This window comes from Eucalyptus grandis, chromosome 8, assembly GCF_016545825.1.
Source record: "Eucalyptus grandis isolate ANBG69807.140 chromosome 8, ASM1654582v1, whole genome shotgun sequence".
In the NCBI taxonomy this organism is placed as follows: Eukaryota; Viridiplantae; Streptophyta; class Magnoliopsida; order Myrtales; family Myrtaceae; genus Eucalyptus; species Eucalyptus grandis.
The window spans coordinates 49,791,755-49,807,480 of NC_052619.1; the positions used below are offsets into that span (position 1 = coordinate 49,791,755).

Sequence of the window (15,726 nt, forward strand, 5' to 3'; positions counted from 1 at the left end):
TTTACTTAGAAAATAATTTCCCCTTTCCTCTCATGAGCCCTTCTCTTATGGGCTAGATTTGGCCTAACATAGGTGGACGGGCTTGACTTGGACCATCAAATAAAAAACCCATTATCTCCCACTCGCATATGATGAGCTGAACAGAACTCTTTCTTCACATCTTTGCAACATTCACACCAGTAAATATTACGTGTGACTAGCATATTTCGAGAGCTCATTACCATACATCTGTTAGGAATATATAGTAGCTCATAATGGGCATCACATTTTTGAGTAGATATAATATGTAGTATTCTAGATTGATCGATCATATTTATATCTCTCTTGATCTCTTTTTAATAATGATATATTATATTTACAAGTATGATTATCTCAAAACAATCATAACTGGTCGACTAGTGAAAATAAAATTGGAATATAATTATGCAAACACGATCTTTCTCTTTCCTTGAAATGCTCAATTTCAGTTCAACTTACTTTTCTATAAATGTCACATTATAAAGAATCAATTAACGTTGAATAGAAATCTTGACGAATAGAAATTACTCCTAATGTACTCTTTTGCATATGATTGCTTGGTCAATTGTACGATGTACTGTTGCCATCAATATTGAAAATTCATTTGTGGACCTCATCATCTTTTTATCTCAGTAGATCATGAAGCTGTCAAGAACTTCTAACAAGTATTTTCTTGGGGAAAGAACTCCAATAAATAGTTTCACAGCTTGAAATGAAGCTTGCTATCCTCTTTCTTTTAAAACTTGCTTGGAATGAAGACATAGTAATATCATGTTTGAATAGCTAGGAATAAGAAATCATGATAACTCTATCATAGTTACTGTGATTGACACTTTTAATTCCATTAAAAGTGATATTAGATTCAGATTATTAAATGTAGATATTACAAAAAAAAAAAAAAATTGGTTTTTGAACTTTTGAGAATGTTATACATTAGATTGACGGTTGAGGCATGAAATGTTTCATGATGCTTAATAACTGGGTCTACCTAGAATTTCTTTGGTATAGAAATTCTTTACTTATAATCAATCACAAAAACTTCACAGTTCATTATTTTTCTTTCCAGTACTAAATTTATTTTATACCCAGAAGGAAGTCGACCTTTTAACAAAAAGATATCTAAATCGTAGGAAAATAAGTTGAATTTAATTGCTCGTGAGTGATAATTTTTGACACAACATGTGAACACGGCTCTTTGAACACAAAAACAAGAATTAAGAAATGATTGGTAAAAAAATTTCATTAACAAATGATGCATAGTAATTTAATTATGAATTAAGTTGATTGGTAACTTTTGACGTCATAAAACATGACTCAAACGCAGCAGAAATGAAAATTTAAATGGGAACTCAACCAAAAAAGAAGAATAGAATTACATGACATTAATTAGTGGCTTCATTCGTGATTTGCAAATTTTGCATAATCTTAGTTATCTTCCACAAGAGAAAATATCCATCTTTTTCCAGTCAATAACTTTTCTGCTAATATAGGATGAAAAGCAACTGTACCAGTAATTACTAATTTCTTTGGATAGAAAGTAAGTAGTAACATATATTTGATAGGTAAATTATCCACATTATTGTCTCACAATTAAGTTTTTATATGGAAAAATAACTTGTGATATAAATATATATATATATATATATTTATTTATAGATGGTTGATAACTTTTCCAAATATCAATAGTAAGTTTTCGCAGGAAAACAAAGAGTAATATATCCAAACAAAGAGGCCGTTGTTGCCAAATGCGCAATCGATGCCGACTCGCACACTCGACTTTTGGGTGTCGTGTAGATTGATTATTTGTATTTTGAGTGTGCTGATAGGCATTTATGGATAACATATAGGTAGTAGTTTTTTAATTTTATTTCGGGCTGATCATAGAATTAGCCATATCTTGTTTTTTTTTTTTTTTTTTTTGGTGTCCGAATTAGCCATATCTTTTCTCTTTCTGTGATCTTAAAAATTGACTGAATTGTATATATGTTATGCATGGATGGAAATCTTTCAATAATTAATACGATTCATGTATTATATGTGATGAGTTCGCAATCTTTTCGATAAAATTGCAATCACCATCCAAACAAGAACTAAAGCAGAAGCATAGAAGATCACCAACTTTTCCTAATTATATAAAAAGAAAGATTAGCAACTATGATTTCCAGGAGTGTATGGAATATTCGAACTGAGCAAATTTTTTAATTTCGGTAATCCGCCGGGGCTCGCTAGTGAACAAGAAAATAAACTCCGTCGTTTTTTCATGGCTCCCTTCTCGGGGGCCGGGCTTGCTGTGTTTTTCTACATGCTCGCTCCTTCACACTGCGTTACAGTGGGCTTGTCTTGATTTATGTTTTTCTTTCCTATGCAGTTAATATGTTTCTCATGTCTATGACAAAGCGTTTGTATGTTGGAAAACTATTGAACCTATACATGCGAACTTTTCAACGATTACTTCGTGGTTCATGTGTGCATATATATATGATTGTTGGCTTTGTTTTTTCGTTAGGTGCATTAAGGATGCTTGAAAATGCCACAGAAGAACCAAACTCGGAGCTTGATAAGCTGCAACTTCTTAAAGTACAATAAAGTGTGTGATAAACCACAGTCCTTGTTGTTACTTACAGTAGCATGATATGGTTTGCCTGGATACTTTGGTTTTGTACTTGCTCAGAGATTCGGTAATTGATGGACAAAAATGGAATATAATTGCAAAAGTTCTAGACCTCCAAAAACACTAGATAGCTGGCAATGATTCACGATCTTGTACATATGATAAATTCATGCTAAACTTTAAAAAACAAAAAAAAAAAAAAATAGTAGCACAAAATATAAAGAACGCAGTCCTACTAAAATTTTATTACTTGGAGTGGGAGCTCCTTTCTTTTGTTGCAAAGCACCTGCATAAACACTGACATTTCAAAGCTCCTCTATGTGCTAACCTAGCCTTCCAATAAAGCATGGGAGTTTTTTTTTTTTTTTTGGTCGAAACTACCCATATATTAGATCAATAGGAGATACAACCTGATGCTAAAGCATCACTAAATACAATATCCTGGAAGATAAAGGGAGGGAAAATAAGCCATTACGGACCGGGCCTTGATCCCGGTGGGCTTTGGCAGCCCAATCAGCTGCTAGGTTTGCTTCTCTGCGAACATGCTGGAGTGAGAGATTAGGGCATCGAGAGATCACATCGTGAAGAACAGCGAAGAGGTGGCGCTCTGTCCATGGCAGCGGCTGCTTCTCCAGAACGATCTCCACCAACAACAGGCAGTCCGACTCCACCACAACGCGTTTGAGATGAAGCCGTTTATGCATATGTCCTAGCCTTGTAAAAAATCAAGTAATATACTACTCTAACAAACGACTTGATTAGATTACTCTTAATTGTCGATAAGACAAAGGACTAGAAACTCATTTATAATGAATGTCTGTCTACATCATTGCGGGAAATTTCAGAAATTTGTTCCGATCAAATTGTACTTCAAATCAATTTTTGTCAAACCTTACAGTTTTACAATGCCCTAAACTACCACTCCCATAAAAATCCATTGCTTGACAACTTCTCAATCAAATCTCATAGTTCAAAATTGATATAAATTCGGATTGTTGACCAAATTTCGAAAATTATTCCGATTAGGCAAACAGCGAGCTCGATTATATAGAGGATGCTAAGAAATGAAGCAAATTCGTGGCTTGACGAGGTCTTCGTGATGTGTTTGCGCAAGCTCAACACCCACCCCCCTCACGCGCGGTGACGTGAATTTCTTGGCACTCCTGTGAAATTTGTTTCCTCCGACCTGGACTGGAACCCAAGCCTTCTCGTTCTTATTAGCGTGTACACTGATGGCGGTCAAATTCCATAGCTTCACGTTTTACGACTCCGTTTTCTAGCTTTGCTGAAAACTTATGTTTTCTAGCATGTGATGGAGGCAAGTTCCGGAGGTGCCGAGACCAAACCCTGGATTTGAATTAAGAAATCCAGTCTTCGTGTTCGTCAATGTCGCTCTATGTGGGATACAGCGAATGTCTGTATAATTATATTCGTATCACGGTAGATGATACCGATTTAAGTCAAGGAAAATGAGAATAAATGAAATTCCACGTCATATGAACTTAATGCGTCTCCATGTGAGTTGAAGAATGGATACATCTACATTAATGGCATCAACAACCTAAGACAATACATCTCTTGTTTACACATCTACCAACAAACACACGTGGCTATCATTCCAAGTACCCAAAAGAAAAAACCTATTCTCAAATAAACTTTCTTAACGAGTGTCTAAATAGCATTTGTCAAGCAATTAATTAAGAAATTTCTTTAATTTTTTAATACCCCAAAGTTTCTCGTAGTATGGAAAATAAACGTCTAGAAAATTGAATTGCCGTGTACCAAATATATTTGACAAGTATCTAGCAAAACCACCCGTTTAGCATCAATTTTCTAAAATCAGAATCGGTTTTTCGTTTTTCTATGTGATGATAAATGACCTTCTTTAACTCAGTGGTTCGTTGTTCAAAAAAAAAAAAAAAAAAAGTCAGTGGTTCCAGTATTGCTTTCATCCAGCAGGAGTCATCAAGTCAAATTCAGCAGTAGGTACATCTTTTATCTTTAAGTTGGACGGAAGGGGGTAAAACACAGATGGATGGAACATTAGAAAAATTTCCGTGCAAGTTGCGAACAGGTAACAAATGATGCCGCTGTCTAAATCGGGTGGTCATTTGTCAGAGGAATGATTGTTTATTGAGGTCCCCACCCACATTAATCTTAGCATCTAGAAAATTGAATTGCCGTGTACCAAATATATTTGACAAGTATCTACCAAAACCACCCGTTTAGCATCAATTTTTATGTGATGATAAATGACCTTCTTTAACTCAGTGGTTCGTTGTTAAAAAAAAAAAAAAAAGTCAGTGGTTCGAGTGTCGCTTTCATCCGGCAGGAGTCATCAAGTCAAATTCAGCAGTAGGTACATCTTTTATCTTTAAGTTGGACGGAAGGGGGTAAAACACGGATGGATGGAACATTAGAAAATTTCCGTGCAAGTTGCGAACAGGTAACAAATGATGGCACTGTCTAAATCAGGTGGTCATTTTTCCAAAGGACTGATTGTTTATTGAGGTCCCCACCCACATTAATCTTAGGACTAATAATATTTTCTGAGCAAGCATGGCCGTGATGCCTTGGGACTAGTAATATTCGAGAGGAAACACACAGATATATCAGGACACTGAGCATTGCCTTGTCGAAAACCTCACCAGTATTAGTCACCTAGAATGTATTTGGTAACATTTCTGTTTAAAAATTATTTAAGGGAATAGAAATAAAAAAAATGTTTATGTTCCTGGGAACAATTTTTGAATAAAAAAAACGCATTTGTTAAACTTGTTTTGGGAATAAAAATAAACAGAAATATGTTTGATAAATTTGTGTTTTTTTTTTTTGTTTCTTGTAATTTTTTAATATTTTTATTTTCTTTTTCTTTTTTTTTTTTTCTTCTTTTGGCCGGTCGATGGCCTTGGCCATGGCCGGCGACCCGCCAACAAGGGCCGACGGCCTCGCCCAGCCCCGGCGAGGCCGAGCCTTGCCATGGTTGGGCGAGGCTCAGCCTCGCCTTGGCAGGGCGAGCTCGGGCTCGCCCAGATTCGGTGAGCCCGAGCTCGCGCAGCCTTGCCCCGCGCCGGCGAGGCTCGGCCTCGCCTTGGCCGGGCTAGCTCGGGCTCGCCCTTAGATCAAGTGAGCCCGAGCTTGCCCAGCCACCGGCGAGGCCGGTGAGGCTCGGCCTCGCCGAGCCACCACCCGGCCGGCGAGCCTCACCGGTGGCCGGGCGAGGCCGAGCCTCGCCGGGGCCGGCGATGCTCGGCGAGGCGCGCGGGGGGGGGCGCGACACGGGGCTAGCGACACTCTAGTGAGGTCGCCAGCCCTCAACGGCATTGCCAGCCCTCAATGGCCGATCGCCGGCCATGGCAGAGGTTGGCGACCGGCCAAAGAGAAAAGAAAAATAAAAGAAAAAAAAAGAGAAGAAAAAGAGAGGAGAAAGAAAATTTGTTCTTAAAAATTGTTCCAGAAATAAGAAACACGTTTTTCTTGTTTCTTATTTCTGTTCCAAATGTGTTCTTGGGAACAAAAAATAGATTTGGAACAAAAACGCAAACAAACGCGTTTCTGTTCTTTTTTTGTTCCCTGGAACAAAAAAACAGAAATTTTGTTCATAAACAGAAACAAAGAATATTAACAAACAGGCCCCCCTAACAAGCTCCGTTTGTGGTCGCTTGTATCTTTTAGTAGATTTCCTTACTCGGCTAATTTCATGTGGATCAAACTGTGCAATGAAATTGGTGGACACCCGACGCGTTGTTCTCGAATCACAATGCATTGAAGGGGGCTTTTGTTCCTACTAAGGAGAAACCTTGACCTTGAATCACGAGTTTTCTATCGAATTCACCCGTTTATCAAACTAACGAGAAACCTTCACCCGTTCAACATTTGGTTTGGCAAACCATCTTTGACGGGATGAGATCATCTAGCCCTGTCTGCGTTTCCATTCGGCGCCTCATCCATCGAAGCTATTACTGCATGCAAATTGAAGCAGTCGCGAAATTTATGATGATTTTATTAACGGTGAGATTTGAATGAGGCATCAACGGAGACCCCAAGCGGGGTTGAGAATTCCTGTTAATCTTTAGTGGCGTGGAAGACTTGAGGTTGGCGCGTTGAATAGCCATAAAGTTTTCTAGGATATTTGTAGTTTCCTCAGTCACTTTTTTTTTTTTTTTTGTCCAAATAAAATTTCTTTCATTTAACTTAATTAAACATGAGAAGAAGATAGAAAGCCTCCAAGCAAAGCAAATCCTAGAAGAGCTACAAAACAAAACATAACCCAGAAAACATAAGATTACAGCTCGCAGCTGTAAGCGTGCCCTCCTAGACCAAATATTTGCTATATTAACGGACATGATGAAGTTACAGGCTGTTTTCTAGTTATAGAAATTCTCGCACACGTGAGGAAAATTATTATTATTTTCCAAATAAAACAGGCATAGTGCATGTGGTGAAAAAGAAGGCAAGCTAAAGCTACTAAAAATATCTTCCGTTTCGTCCAAGCATGATATGAGGTATCCGCCTTATTGGGTAGAATGCCGTGGGTTCAGTATATACATACATACATATATATATATATATATATATATATATACATATATATATATATATATGTGTGTGTGTGTGTGTGTGTGTGTGCATATATGCTTTAGTTTGTAACTTGTAAGTACACACCCTAGGAAACTAATCGAGAAAATACACAGGAAAGCAAATATGATTTGCTGCAGTATATAGAATATTTGAACTAAGTGAATTTTTTTATTTTTAGTAATTCACGGGTGTTTATTAAAAAATAGAAAATTGTTAATATCACAAAAAATCTCAGATTGGTGCAATTGTGACAAATTTGCCAAAAATTAATTTTTTTGATTAACAAAACCCTTAGACAAATTTATAATTTTCTTGGTCCCTCTTCTTTTGTTACTAATGAAGCTTGCTAGAAGGAAAGAAGAAATATTTCTTAAATTGAGAAATGATTGCATGACAGTCTTTAATGTACTATGAGAATAATAATCTATTCTAAACCATAAAAAATCAAATTGCAAATAATTATAAACTGTTGTGGGACTCATTTCTTCAAGAATTTGTGGTCCACTACAAACTTTTATCCTCACAATATCTTAAAGACTGTTATGCTAATAAAACCCCCTTAAATTATGCCGGCTAAGGCTAACATAATAATGGGCTAAAGTCGTAAATAATACCCCCATTATTACAGTGATAATGGCAAATTCATAGTGACAAAACCTGATAGGAGTGAACTGGCAATTTAGGCCAAACAAAATATCTTGGCACTCCTGCAAAATTTATTTTCCAATCTGGACTGGATCCCACGTCTTCTCGTTCTTACTGGCGTCCAAACTGATGGGGGTCAAATTCCATAGCTTCACGTTTTACGACTCCGTTTTCTAGCTTTGCTAAAAACATATGTTTTCTAGCATGTGAGGGGAGCAAGTTCCGAAGATGCCGAGACCAAACCCTGGATTTGAATTAAGGAATCCAGTCTTCGTGTTCGTCAATGTCGCTCTATGTGGAAAACAGCTAATGCCTGTACAATTATATTCATATCACGGTAGAGGATACCAATTTAAGTCAAGGAAAATGAGATTAAACGATGGAAATTCTTTTAAACCCTGAAGTTTCTTGTAGTATGGAAAATAAACGTCTTAAAAATTGAACTGCTGTGTATAAAGATGTTTGACAAGTATCTAGCAAAACCACCCGTTCAGCATCAATTTTCTAAGATAAGAATCCGCTTTTCGTTTCTCTATGTGATGATAAATGACCTCCTTTAATTCAATGGTTCGAGTGTCGCTTTCTTGCTGTAGGAGTCATCGATTCAAATTCAACAGTAGGTACATCTTTTATTATTAAGTTGAACGGAAGGTGGGCAAAATACAGATAGATGGAACATCAGAAACATTTATGTGCAAGCTGCGAACAAATAACAAATGACGACACTGTCTACGTCAGGTGGTCATTTGTCAAAGGAATGATTGTTTATTAAGTTCCCCACCCACATTATTCTTAGGACTGACAGTATTTTCTGAACAAGCATTGTCGTGATGCCTTGGGACTAATAATATTCGAGAGGAAACACACATAGTATATCAGGACACTAAGCGTTGCCCTGTCGAAACCTTCATCAGTAGTAATCATCTGACAAGCTTCGTTTGCGGTCACTTGTATCTTTAGTAGATCTCCTTATCCAGCTTGTTTCACGTGGATCAAACTGTGCAACGAAAGTGGCGGACGCCCGACGCGTTGTTCTCGAATCACAATGCATTGGAGGGGGCTTTTGTTCCTTCAAATACCATTGTCTGTGATAAACGAGTCAAAACTTCTATAAGGAGTAATCAATTAATGACCATTTGAAACAATTCTTGTATAATGTTATAGGATTTAGAACTTATGAAAGTAGATAACTAATCGCATAAGTGAAGCCTCCAGTAACTCTAGAAAAACCATAGCATTCATTAGTCTAGTATTTTAGACGAGACTACTTTGTCCATGTAGATGTAGATATAGTTTCTCCATCATCCAGCTTTCATTGAAACTGAATCATATCTATCAGCTTCTAGCAAGAATGGCATCTATCACCTTATTGTTTCCCTCCAATAATTTAAGTTTTTTCGTTAGGATGATAAATATATCAATTTAAAACTTAGAACAAAAGCATGCACAATTGAAAATCGAAAGGAAGTATTATCTACTTCACAATAGAATTTAAGAAACTAAAATCAAAATAACTTCATGAATGCTGTGGGACATACCATCATGCATAAGGTACTAAAGGCAAAACAAATTTGCCGATGTTCTAGATATTGTTGGTAGTTTGTTTGTAAAACAAATTAAAAGGTACCTTGTCGATGTGAGTGCGCATGTGAACAAAATTTGACAATGATCAATGATCATTATTTTTTATTTATTATAATTCGAATTTATAATTTTAAAATAACCATCATGTCATATTAAAATAATATGACTGTTCATAATAGAGTGACTATTATTTTTAATTACTTAAAGTTGAATTTATTATTTTTGCCTAACAATTATTAGACGCTTACACAACCTTTGAAAGGTTGTGTCTATTAGGACATGACTTCTTAACCTTTGGAAAATCATGTCTAGTCGAACATAACTTCTTCATTTTTAAAAAGGTTGTATCCATTTAAATATATTTATTCGACATTTGTGTTCAATGCTTTAATAACTTCCAATTTCATTTTCTTTCAAAAATATACAGCCATAGTTTCCTTTTGAGAGATCTTGGAGAAATTACTATTGCTATCCGGTATTCTCATCGAGACTTTGTTGTATTTTGTAAGATTTTTGCTAGTAGCAATTAGCAATGTTTTGAGGCAAATAATTTCTTAAAGAGAGTATTATCACACTTCTAAATCTGATTCCATTCTTCTTTCCAACGTTGATTGAAATTTCCCCAGACATCACATGACAACGATATGTTTTAGTTGTTGGTTTGTACTTTCATAAACAAATTCCCAAATGTGTTGCAAAGGTGTTGTATATGAAGATTGATCTGCATGAGACTTCCAAGAGATTCAGATGAAAAGGCTCTTCTTCCCTATTGAATACCCAGGTCAAATTAATATAATCATGGACAATCCAGGCCTGTCATTATCAGGACTACGGGTGCACAAAGAAAATAAGAGACAGGAGTTGCATGGGAACGAAAACAAAGTAACACGCCTAAACAAAAGTAAAGATATCTCTTCAAGAGGTAATTTTAGACTACTTGTCCTAGTCTCCGAAATGAGTGGATCGCAACGCACTCTTTGGTCTAGCTCTTGATATAGACACATGAGTCTGCTGTTCCTGGCAATTCCTAACCAGCACTTGATGTTTCTGGTTCTTTCCAATCAGTGTCTAGCTTGGTGGACCTCGGATAATCAGGCAACCGTTTCAGGGACACGCAACCCAGAATAGTCAAATGCTTCAAACGTTGTAAGCAACCGAGACCCTCGATGGCTTGCAGCACTTGGCAATCGTGTAGCTCAAAAGATTTGAGCTTTACCAACTTCGATAGTTGAGGTAATCCTTCTAATGACTCACAGCAGATGATCTGTAGTGACTCCAAGGATTCCAACTCCTCCAGACCTTGTATCGCAACAAGACTTCCTAGTTCAGACAAATACAAGGTTTCTAGACTCTTCAAGCATGATAGATCTGGTATTCTCTCGAGGGATGGACACACTTTTATGGACAATTCCCTTAACTTCTTCAAGTGTTCAAGCTCTGGGAGATGTGCCATTGAGCAGCTAGAAATGGAGAGACTCGACAGGTTCATGAAGTTGGAAAATTGCTGCGGTGGCGGTATATCCGTGAGATGCAAGGTTGACAAACTAGATGGAAGCTGGTGGATGGATTCTACAATCTTCCAAGGGGACATAAGTTCCTCTAACTGGTAAGGAGCCTTGAGCTTATACCTATGAAAGGACAAGTCCAAGTGATCTAAAGTAACTAAGTTCGAGAGGCGGGATGATTTCACAATGATAAGCATCAAGGACAAGGCTTATCAAACTAGAGGGAAGCTTTGGCACTAGTCGAAGCTCCTCACACTCCTTCAACCCAAGTTCTTTAAGGCAAGGGAGAAAACTGATCGTGGCGGGCAAACCAGAAATGCAAGTACCAGAGAAGTCCAAGATCCTCAAGCAGGATAGTCTACCAATTGCATCTGGGATTTCACCCGTAAGATCCCTACAATCCCGGACATGTAACTCTTCTAGGTGAGATGGATAAGTGATTGTGGCTGGCAATCCGGAAATACGAGTACATGACAAGTCCAAGATCTGCAAATGGAACAGATTCCCAATAGAATTTGGGACTTCACCTGATAGATCTAGACACTCTGGGCAATGTAACTCTTCGAGCATCTCCAGCTGTCCAATTGCATCTGGTAGACTTTTTAATTTTGTACTTCCCATGTCGATGACTTTGATTTTCTTCAGATTTCCAATTGAATCTGGGAGACTTTCTATTCCCGAGAATGACAAATCCAACTTAACTAATGATTCTAATCCTCCGAGAGAGTGTGGGAGCTTCTTTATCCCCTCACATCCTTTTATAGAGAAATGTGTGATTCTTACTAATCCTCCGATGGAATTTGGGAGTTTGTCAATTCCCTTGCAATACTTTACACCGAAGCTTGACAAAGATTTCAAATTGCCAACACTCTCGGTGAGTGTGACCAATTTGGAAGATGGGGGAAGATGAACTCTCTCAAAGATTCTAAATATCCAACCTCTTCGGGCAACTCCTTAAGAGAGTCACATCCATCCATATTCAGAGTTTTTAAGAGCCGTAGCTTACCAATGGAGCAATCAATCGTAATTAACCCGGAGCAGCCAGCGAGTACCAATATCTCTAAGTCCACGAAGTTTGCCAAGTCAGGTGTCCTTGTTAAGCATTTACAGTTTCTCAGGTCTAAAGCTTTCAGCTTTTTTGCCCTCTGCAGAAGAAATTTATATATTGAGAAAGAATAAAAAACATTTCAAACAGGAACAAAGCACTGAGGCTGCCATACCTGAATTTGAGTCCATCCACCCCATTTTTCTGTGATGTTGCTACTGGACAGGTCGAGCACAACCAAGTTGATGGGGCAGAAATTTGTTGCTGTGAATTCCGGAGGACAATGATGCCAAGAAAGCCACCTTAGCATTGGAAGCAGATCTTTGAAGTTGCCAACAAAATTTAATCCCGTCCCTCGAAGGAACCTTAGATTTGGTAGATTGAGTAATTCTTCATCTCGTAAATGTATGGCCACGCACTTTTAGTGCTTCTACATGTTCATTTCCCTGCCAATAGAGACTAACATGAGTGGACCTCAAATCAAGTTAACAAGAAAAAGTTGTAACTCCTTGAGGACTGAAAGATTACTCGTAAATTGTACCTGCTTACTCCTTAATATGTTTAAGGCATCCTCATGAGTCCACACCCTGCTAAACTTGCTAGGATACTTACAATCCCCTTCCTGGACAATGTGCCTTCCAAGGTCTCGTACTTGGTCATTCATCCGGAATTTGATATCGCTTTCAACTTTTATCAGGGACCTATGAAGAAGGACATCAATTGCATAATTAGGATAGTAGTTACAATCACTCCACATGAAAATTGGGTAAGTTTTATCTTCCTGGACAAAAAGGCATGCTATATCCAGAAACACTTGTTTTTGTTCTTTCTCTAATTCTTCATAACTTATCATCAACGATTCTCGGACTTTCCCCAAAGGAGCTTTCCTTAACTTCTCCAATACTTCTATCCATAAAGCTCTATTGTCGTGCTTGCAAGAAAGAGAAGATCCTATCACCTCCACAGCTAACGGAAGGTTCCCCAAAGTAGACACAATTTCCCTTGCAAGACTTTCATAATCACCTGGAGGAAAGTCTTTTCCAAAAGCATGTCTACAAAACAACTGAAGGGATTGATCAGATTCCATTTCCCTGACTTCATAATCCAAGATTGTTTTTGGTTCATTTCGAATGGCACTTAAGTTCCTAGTGGTTATGATGACTCTACTACCAGATTTCAGCCCATCACACTCACCAACTAGCTTTTCCAGAAGATCTTTCTCTTCCATATCATCAACAACAATGAGAACCTTTTTATTTGAAAGCTGTCTTCTTATCATGTCGATCCCACAATCAACATCATAAAGTTCATTATTTCTTGATCGGTGAATGCTTGATAAGAGTTTCTTCTGCAAGTACACAAGGCCATCTGACCGTCGTGATATCTCTCGAACATTTTCGAGGAAGCTGCTGCAGTCAAAGTGAGGGGATAATTTGTTGAAAATAACTTTCGCAAGTGTCGTTTTGCCGATTCCCCCAATCCCACGGATTCCCACAGAATGAGTGCCGCCAGAATTAATGTCCAGCAGTTCCATTACAGCGTCGACCTGCTTGCGATCTTCCACTAAATGTTTGGTCAGAATCTTGTTTCTGTTGTTCAGCTTAATTAAAACATCTTCAACGACCGATGTGATGAGTCTGCCATGGCTGCCAATTACACAGAACATTTCAGCCAAAGGGGAAAAGAAATTTGATGAAGAACTTCTCGTTCTTAAATTTTGAAATTTCGAAGTAGAAGAGAAGACATCAAACCTTGTGACATTGATAGTGTGTCCTGACGATATTGTGTCATTATACCGGTAAGCACAACAGGCAATTACCATTTGGGACTATGCCCATAAAATTGACAAATTGCTAGCTTATAGCAGAGAGATGTTGATAACCTATAGCAAAGAGATGACAATAGCTCGCTTCCTTGTATGACTTATCATTTTCAGCATGAAGAGATTAGGCAAGGCTTTCAAGAACCACGATTGATTAGGGTCAGCTGAAAAGGCTAGGAAGACCGGAAAGCCACGAGTGGGCTACACACACTGAAAACCCAGGATCGACAGACTAACGATTGAGGCGCGTAAGTATTTGCGATAAATTAAAGTCTATTAATATTAGCTTTATTTGGAATATTTGATTCGATTTTTTTAAAATATTAGCCTATTTATTCTTTTAAACAATATTTGAACTCACTAAATTTATTTTCTAGAAGAATTCTGAGGTACAAAATTATAAGTGTGATATATGATCGGTCATATGATCATGATTGCATAGATATTTTTACGCAACAATTTTAACTCAGGATAACTATAAGTTCAGGATTCTATAAACGAAACTTTGTAAGCTCTTTGTTTTGCAGCAGTTTTCATCTTTTGATAGGCATGTAGAAAAAAATTAAAGTCTGAGGGAGGAAGTTCTTTACCCTACGTTTCTCGGTTTCCATCCCTTAAGCTTGCCAACCTCCATGAGCGCCTTTTCCCACGCTTTTACTTTGTCAGCTTCATACATCTTCGCATGATTGGATAGCTCATTTTTGTAAAGTGAAGTTTTAAGCTTGACATCACCTGGGTTCACGTCGAAGAAAATGGGAAGGATCTCTTTCGTTCCATTTGATCGGGATGTAACCTCTATCATCTTCACCAGCTCCTTGAGGCACCATTTACTTGACGCGTAGGTCTTAGAGAAGACGGGCATGTAGATTTTGGAGCTCTCAATCGCTTGCCAAAGCTCGTCTTTGATGTTTTGCCCTCCTTGGATTTCATCATCATCTCTGAAAACACGGACTCCAGTACCTTTCATGGCTTCATAAAGACAATCGGTAAATGTTTGGCGTGTATCAAGCCCTCTAAAACTCAAGAACACGTCATACTCATTTCTTGAGCCAGTTGCACTCTCCATCATCATAGGACCTACTTTTACCGAATGAGCATAGAAGTGTATGTTTTTGCTTGTTTGCTCGGTATCTGAACTGCTTTGGTTTTAAACACCATCAAGTCAGTCTGGATCAAAGGAAAAATAAAATAAAGCCAAAAGAATATATTTCAATATATTTGTTTGGCTTCTTTGCCTTTTTTTTTAAATCCTTGTACAGCTATCGCTTGAACTTCATGGTAGGAGGAGGGTGCTCAATATTCATGTGCTAGTGGGAAGTTAAATAATCGTCAAAATTATCCAATTATAACAACACCTTCTGTTCAATATTTAACATATATTTACCTGTTTATTAAACTAACAAGAAACCTTTGACCTGACCACCGCCCGCAGTGGCGCAGCTGGCTTGGGGCTCTCTCCCCCTCACGAAAGGGAGGAGTTCGAATCCCAGAGGCGTCGTTAGGGATTCTTACCTGGAGTAATGTGGTGGTGGGTCCTGCAGTCACTCCCCCAGGGTTTGCTCACCGACTATCGGCTTACGGGGTTCCCCGGGTCACCAAAAAAAAAAAAAAAAAAAAAAAAAACCTTTGACCTTGATTCACAAGGTTTCTACTTTACCCGTTCAACATTTGGTTACATAAACCATCTTTAGTGGGATGAGATCATCTAGCCTCGTCTGCGTTTCCATTTAGTGCCTCATTCATCAAACTATTACCTACAAGTCGTGAAATATATGATAATTTTATTAATGTTAAGATTTAATAGAGGCAACAATGTATTGAGATACATGTATAAGTTGTGCTAGAGAAGTTTTACATCAGAAAATTGGTATGGTATGAGCAGTTAATATTATTCCAGTTAGCCCCTTACTCTGAC

General features: G+C 37.8%; 1 protein-coding gene across 1 annotated transcript; it reads right to left on the minus strand.

The window, feature by feature from the left end:
- Positions 1-10,466: 10,466 nt before the first annotated feature.
- Positions 10,467-14,877, minus strand: LOC120287308 (TMV resistance protein N-like). Its single transcript, XM_039300073.1, has 6 exons — positions 14,402-14,877; positions 12,602-13,635; positions 12,165-12,253; positions 11,997-12,089; positions 11,201-11,430; positions 10,467-11,067 (listed from the first exon to the last, which is right to left on the minus strand). The coding sequence occupies exons 1-6, from the start codon at positions 14,875-14,877 to the stop codon at positions 10,467-10,469; spliced, it is 2,523 nt and encodes an 840-aa protein (XP_039156007.1).
- Positions 14,878-15,726: the final 849 nt, after the last annotated feature.

Bases quoted from the DNA above. Each gene is read 5' to 3' on its own strand.
- LOC120287308 (XM_039300073.1), bottom strand. From the start codon at position 14,877: ATGGAGAGTGCAACTGGCTCAAGAAATGAGTATGACGTGTTCTTGAGT. The intron at 12,090-12,164 runs GTATGGCAGCCT...TTTCTTCTGCAG, and splicing joins GTGGATGGACTCAAATTCAG to AGGGCAAAAAAGCTGAAAGC. The intron at 11,431-11,996 runs GTACTCGCTGGC...TTCCATTTGCAG, and splicing joins TCGTGGACTTAGAGATATTG to ATCTTGGACTTGTCATGTAC.